The sequence below is a fragment of the Macadamia integrifolia genome, unplaced genomic scaffold (genome assembly GCF_013358625.1).
Source record: "Macadamia integrifolia cultivar HAES 741 unplaced genomic scaffold, SCU_Mint_v3 scaffold3160, whole genome shotgun sequence".
In the NCBI taxonomy this organism is placed as follows: Eukaryota; Viridiplantae; Streptophyta; class Magnoliopsida; order Proteales; family Proteaceae; genus Macadamia; species Macadamia integrifolia.
This window is the reverse complement of record NW_024869255.1, coordinates 1-7,608: the sequence shown is the minus strand read 5'-3', so window position 1 is coordinate 7,608 and position 7,608 is coordinate 1. Positions and strand designations below refer to the sequence as shown.

The following is a 7,608-nucleotide window of genomic DNA, read 5'->3' as shown; positions in this document are numbered from 1 at the left end:
AGGTAATGACCCTTGAGGAAAAACCAGGAAAAGAAGATTCATCCATCCCCGATGAGGCCACCAAAGATGAGTTCCCTAGCCATTTATCAAACCAAAAATTGGACTTTTTCCCATTTCCCACCATCCACTGAATATTATCAGAGACAATATTCCAAAATTTTTTCAAGCCCGGCTAAATGGACGACATTTTATAACCACCCTTCAAAAAACCATCCTTGTTCAAGAACCGCCCTCTGAAATTTTTTTGCCATAATAGTGTCCTCATTCCTGATCTGCCACACCAACTTGCAAAGACAGGTAACATTAACATCTCTGAATTTGCGAATCCCCAATCCTCCCTCCTTCTTAGGCTTCCACACATCCTCTCATTTAACAACAATTTTCTTTTGGACCTCCATATCACTTGCCCAAATAAAATTGCGAACCCATCGCTCTACCATTTTCACCACTGATTCAGGCCACCAGTATGCAACAAAACTATGAACTGGGATACTAGAAATCACAAATTTCACAAACTCCACACGACCCACCATTGATAAGAGCTTACCTTATTTCCACCCTGCCAGCCTATCCTTGATTTTATCAACCAAAGGAAGCATATGAGATTTAGTGACCCAACCCTGAAAAATTTTCGTCCCTAAGTATTTTTCCAAACGAGAGGGCGCGTTGATGCCCAACCAATCACTGATGATATACTTCCTGTGAGGAGCCGCCTTCCCAAAGAAAACCTTACTTTTATCCAAGTTAATTTTCTGACTCAAGAATTCCTGATACTTGGAAAGGAAACTATGCAAGTTTCTCACATATTCAGCTGATGCATTCATAAAAATGAAAATATCATTAGCGAATAGATGATGAGAAGGAGTAGTAATACCTCTTGGACCTGAGAGACATTTTAATTTCCCATCAGCCACGAGACCCTTCAACCCTCTACAGAGTACCCCTTCAACCACAATGAATAGAAGGAGTGAAACAGGGTCCCATTGCCTCAGACCACGACCAACACCGAAATAGCCCACAGGTTCTCCATTAGCTAGGACCGGCATTCTAGAAGAAATAAGGAGCTGATGGATCCATTGCACCCACTTTGCTAAGAAGCCAAATTTACTCAGGGTCGCAAAAAGGAAATCCCATGAGAGAGAATCATAAGCCTTTTGGACATCCAGCTTGATCCCCATTCCACCACCCCTCACCGCAAAGAACATCAAATTAGCTAGCTCAGAGGCTAAACTAATATTTGTAGAGATGATCTTCCCTTTTTGAAAAGCCCCCTGCTCATCCGATACTAACCTTGGAAGAAAAAGAGAGAGCCTTAAGGCAAGGATCTAGGATAGAAACTTACAGAAGAAATTGACCATGCAAATAGGTCTGAATTTATCCAGAGAGGAAGCCCCTACAAGTTTAGGAATAAAAGTGACACCTTTACAAGAAAAAACTCTTGACAGCTCTACAGAAATCCCACTCCACAATTTCCCAACAACGTCTAAAAAGTCCTCTTAGAAAGCCATCAGGACCGGGAGAACTATCAGGGTCCAACTCCCAAACCGCACACTTGATCTCCTCTATAGCTGGGACTGCTTCTAGAAAGTCATTATCCCTTTCATCCAACTCACATGGAATAAAATCCAGCAGGTCATAATGATCATAACCAGGCGTAACACCATGAAAATCCTCAAAGAAATCTTCAATATAAGTAGATACTTCCCGAGGATCATAAATCCAAGAACCATCCTCTCTCTTAATGGAACTTATCTAGTTCCTAGCACACCTCATTTTGACACAGTGATGGAAAAATTTAGAATTCCTATCCCCATTTTTCATCCATCTTATTTTTGCTTTCTTTGCCCAAAACTTCTCCTGCAACTGGGAAGCCCTTAGAAGAGCCATTTTAGCATCAACTTCCTTATTAAAAAAAAATCATTTGACATCCCCAAAGCCTTAATTTGAGATTGAACCAATTTCAAATTTTCAAAAACTTTGTTCACCTCTTTATTCAGATCCGGGAAAATTTCCTTAGCCCAGGAACGCAACTCAAGCTTTAATAACTTAAGCTTTTGGGTTAAAATAAATATCGGGCAGCCCCCAATCTCACTACTCTACGCCTTCTCCACCACTGAGATAAAAATTTCGTCTTCCATCCAAAAAGAGTGGAAATGAAAAGAAATATTACTAGACTTTGGAACAGAATCCGATAGCACCATCATGGGAGAATGATCAGAAGCAATACATAATAAATTCCGCTGCAAAATATTATGAAATAAATCTAGCCACTTCTCATTGCAAAAACAACGGTCCAAAACAGCTGCCACATGACCAATGAATAAAACGTCAAGTACATATAACTCTTATAATTCCTAAAACAATAGTTTATTATAATTTAGTCCCTACACTTTATAATATTATGTAATAGATCTTGGACCATGGAAATAATTATTGTCACTAGCCTTGTCCGTTGCAATTCTATGCATAGAGAATCTAAACCATTGATTGGACCTTAAAACTATTTTCTAAAATATTTATAAAATAAATATGGGGAGACGTTTATGTATGGTCATGCATGGTGCACGATCTAGAAGCATGCAGTTGCATCAAGAACTTCAACTACCTGGGATATGGCTCCTACATTCATCACTTTTCATCTAGAGTGGGATTCCCAGCATAGGCCAAGACTCGTTTCATGTAATTTTTCGGTTTATTTAGCTTTGGATTTTTGTTCTGCCGATGGCCACACTGAAGGTGGAATAGAGATGTAAAGGTTCTTTTGTAAGCTGTTATTCTTTTTATATAATATAATTTGCTGACCTTCCCAAAAAAATAAAATAAAAAATAACATGCATACATCCATCATAAGTGATAAAGGGAATAAACTTGAGGACACCCTTGAGGAAATGCACTGGGTGTCGTGGCTAATCGAGTAGCCCTAGAAATGTGTGGACAAGCTCGTAATGAGGGACGTGATCTTGCTCGTGAAGGTAATGAAATTATCCATGAGGCTAGCAAATGGAGCCCTTGCACCATAGTTTTTTTTCGCTAAGATTATATGTATTAAAAAAGAGAAGAGAATATACTACTAGGGTAAATAAAGATCCTCAATTGGGCTCAAAGGGAGATAACTCCACCTTCGGCATTTCCATCAGCAGAGAAGAAACCACACCTAAGACCCAATCCTAAAGGAAAAATAACACTGAAGAACATCATTGAAATCGAAATCTAGGATGACATTGACTATCTAATTCCAGATCCAGTAGAACTAGCATAGGCCAAGTAGATATTGGAGAAGATAACTCATACTTTGCAGCCGACTTAGGTAGGAAGTCCACAACCGGATTTGCTTCACGAAGGCAATGAGTTATTTTCCAAGTCAGCGATTGTAGGTATGGAATCAGAATCATCCACCTTTGTAATCCAATCCATGGGATTTTCCAATTCGAAATGAGGATAACCACAGCCACCGAATCACACTCAATCTAGAATTTAGTGATCCCCATCTCTCTTGTAACTTCCAAACCCAAAATGACAACCATTATTTCTGCTTCAAAATTTGTTTGGGACCCCAAAAATTTTTTGAACTACTGCAGAACTTCAGCTTTGTCATTTTGAAAAATCCCACCTGCCCTTGCTTTTCCCGGGTTTCCCAGAGAGCATTCGTATGTGTTGCGCTTAACCCAATCGGGGGGGCAAACACCAAAACACTTCGAGAATCTCCTTTGGCTGATAATGCATTATGGAAATGCCTAGATTTCTAGCACAAAGAAGATCTTCAGAAGAAAGAGGGGATCCTATGCTACCTATCTCCTAAAGACTGATCTCACCCTTCACCATAGCAAAGTAGTGTCTGACACTCTTAGAGATCTCTTGGAAGCGCCTAGCATTTCTTTCTTGCCAAATACTATAGGGAACAAGGGAGAAACCACACATCCACACAGATTTGAAATGGATCTTCCTTGCAGATTGCTTCCACCTAGCTATGAGGCTGCTCATATCAACAAAGTAAGGCCACTGGATTCCAAAACCACTACAAAAAGCCCTCCATAGGTTTATTGCGAAGTCACAATTGTAAAAAATATGGGATATCGACTCTTCCTCTTTACCGCAGGGACAACATTTAGATGCCAAATTAACCCCTCTTCTGTGGATCATGTCGTCCGTTGGCATTTTATTCTGAATCAAACGCCAAGCAAAAATAGATTGCCTTGGCTGTACACCTGATTCCCAAATGATATTAAACCAACCTACTTTTTCATGTTTTTTTCGAGCTTCATCCCAAGCCGATTTAATGGAGAGAGTACCTGATGGGGTGAGACGCTAGAGGCAAGAGTCCTCAACATTATGAATGAAAATTTGCTTCGTTTTCTCCCAAATAGCAGCAAGAAATTCTGATTCAACCAGGGGGATAACCCAAGAAGACTTGGAAATAAAATCTGCCACTTTTACGTTCAATCTCGAGAAGAGATTAGGGTCCAGATTTGATTACTCTGCAATGGAATTCATACCCAACCATCTATCCAACCAGAAATTAATACATTCCCCATTGCCAACAATCCACTACTCATTGTCAACGACAAAATTCCAAACCTTTTTCAAACCAGGCCAAATGGAAGAGGATTTATAACCATGCCTCAACAATCCATCCTTTTTAATAAATCTCTCCTTGAAGAACCTACTCAAGATAGAGTCTTCATGCTTGATTTGCCACACCAGTTTGCATAAGCAAGAAAAATTCACCTCGTGCACTCCTCTAATTCCTAATCCACCTTCCCTCTTGTGCTTACACATATCTTCCCATTTTACCACAACCTTCTTAGCCACCTCCATATCACCTAGCCAAATAAAGTTCTGCATCTAGTGCTCAACCACCTTCACTGTCCCTTCTGGCCACTAGTACACAAAGAAGTTGTGAATAGGGATACCTGAGATGACTAACCGCACAAGATCCACCCTCCCAGCCATAGAGAGGAGTTTGCCTTTCCACCCCGATAGTCTACCTTTTATCTTATCAAGTAGAGGAAGTAAGTGACAGTTCTTACTCTACCTTTTAAGAACTCAACTCCCAGATATTTTATGGGAAGGTTCTCTGCCACAATAATAAATTGCTTTCTATGCGGTATTCACTAATAAATTGCTTTCTATGCAGAGCAATCTTCCCAAAGAACAACTTACTTTTTTCCAAATTAATTTTCTGGCTAGAGAAAGCCTGATACTTTGATGAAAATTCATGCAGCTGTTTAACATACTTGGCTGATTCGTTCATAAAAACGAAAGTGAAGAGACGATGGGAAGGGGTAGCTGCACCTCTAGGGCCAGGGAGGGCTTTCAGTTTCCCTTCCATAATAAGGTTCTTCAATCCCCTACACAACACTTCCTCTGCCAGGATGAAAAGGATTGGAGAGATGGGATCTCCTTGCCTTAGACCTCTGCCAACACCAAAGAAACCAACCAGACCCCATTCAATAGGATAGAAATCCTTGAAGAAATCAACATCTGATGAATCCTGTTTATTCATCTACTGGAAAATTCAAATTTCTCCAAAGTAGCATAGAGAAATTCCCAAGATAGGGAATCATAATCTTTTTGTACATCCAGCTTTAAGCCCAAACCACCACCCCTAACTGTTGAGTGCATTAATAGTTTAAAGCCCTTGTACCATAGATTATCATCCCAATATAACGGTTGTGTACATGGTCATCTATTACGCACAGTTGTGCAGAAAACCTTTTGCCAATAATTAATATTTATTGAACTTTTGTAAATAATTTGTAAGCATTGTGCAACTGGAATGCTAAGTTTTCATTTTAAATATAAAATATTTTTATTAGAGGCTGTTAAATATTTTAACTTTGAAAGGATACATTTGGTGACGGTATTTTCTTACCGTTGCTAAAGATAAATATTTAGTAGCGATTATATAGAAATACTACTAATTAAATATCTATCGCTAAATGTCTTATTTAGATGCAGTAATTAGATTTTTTTACATATAATATCTATTAAGTCTGTCTCGAATTATTGACTTGTTTTGAAGATTGACCCGCTTCTGACATATTTTGGTGGTGACCTGAATGTGAAGTTTTCTGAGATCTGTGATGGAAGTAGAGGGCCCATCACTAATCTCATATGGGGATGTGGGGTTTGACCTGATCGACTACAACCCTGTGGGTCGACTTTTGACTTGGAGTATATAATGTACTATTATCTTGTTGAGAAAGTCATTGTATTTTTGGGGGTTTTTCAAGCTAGAGTTTCAGGGCTAGTTTTCCCACCATTGCTCGGGTGTAATCTCTCTTCTACATAGTGTAACATCTTCTTCTTCGCCCGAGGATGTAGCACAATACACTGGTGTGTGAACCTCGTTAAATCTTTGTGTCATGTAGATCTATTGTCTCTTTATTTTCATATTTCTTGGTGTTTGATCTAACAAATTAGTATCAGAGCTTTGGGTTACTTTGATCCATGTCTTCTTCAATTAAATATGATATTGGTAAGTTCGATGGCAATATCAATTTTAGTTTATGGAAGGTTCGAATGATGGCTATTCTCACACAGCAGGGTTTGAAGAAAACCTTATTTTGGAAGGTGAAGAAACCTGCAACTATGTCTGATGATGATTGGAATGATTTGGATGATAAAGCCCTTTCTGCTATTCAGTTGTGTCTTTCGAATGATGTTCTGCAGGGAGTTCCCTCTGAGAAAACGACTGCAGAGTTATGGGTTAAGTTAGAGAATCTCTACCTCACCAAATTCCTCACCAATAGGTTGAGATTGAAGCAATAACTATATACCTTTCATATGGGTGAAGGTCTTCTATTAAATCTCACATATCTGAGTTTAATTCTATTGTTACTAATTTTAAAATAATGATGATAAAGATTTGGTCCTATTACTGTTATGTTCTCTGCCTCCATCTTATAAGTATTTAGGGATACCATGATTTATGGTAGGAAGACAATCTCTATTGAGGACGTAAAAAAAAATCTATAAAGCAAGTAGAAAATTGATGATAAGTTGATGTCTACCAATAAATCTGTTGGTGTTGGTTTGGTGGCTAGAGGGAGAACAAATGAAAGGGGTTCAGATGGTGAAAAAAAGAAGGCTAGATAAAAATCTAAGCACAAGAGTTTGACCTGCAATTAATGTAAAAAAAGGAATGCTATGAACTTTTTAATAAGTAGAAAACAAGAGGTGGTGCTCAAAATTAACAAAAGAGAGATGATTCTACAGATGCTAGTATTGCTGAAGATGAGAGTGAGTCTGATTTGCTTTTGGTGACTGATGACAGAGTTAGATCACTAGATAAATGGATTCTTGACTCTGACTGTTCCTACCATATGTGTCCCAATAGTGAATGGTTCTCCATATACGAATCAGCTCGAGGTGGAGTTGTGCTGATGGAAAATAATGCTTCTTGTAAGACTATCGGAATGGAAATAATCAATATCAAGATGTATGATGACATTTTCAGCACCTTATCTAATCTCAGGAATGTTCTTGATTTGAAGATGAATCTCATCAGTTTAAGCACTCTTGATTCAAATGGGTGTAAATATACAGCTGAAGGTGGAGCTATGAAGATCAACAAGGGTGTTTTCTTGTTGATGAAAGGAATTAAGG

General features: G+C 38.6%; 1 protein-coding gene across 1 annotated transcript; it reads right to left on the bottom strand.

The window, feature by feature from the left end:
- Nucleotides 1-548: 548 nt before the first annotated feature.
- LOC122067836 lies at nucleotides 549-5,503 on the bottom strand. The gene is made up of 3 exons (XM_042631687.1): nucleotides 5,161-5,503; nucleotides 1,444-1,682; nucleotides 549-1,325 (listed from the first exon to the last, which is right to left on the bottom strand). Exons 1-3 carry the CDS (start codon nucleotides 5,501-5,503, stop codon nucleotides 549-551), a joined length of 1,359 nt encoding a protein of 452 aa, XP_042487621.1.
- Between the last annotated feature and the right edge of the window lie 2,105 nt (nucleotides 5,504-7,608).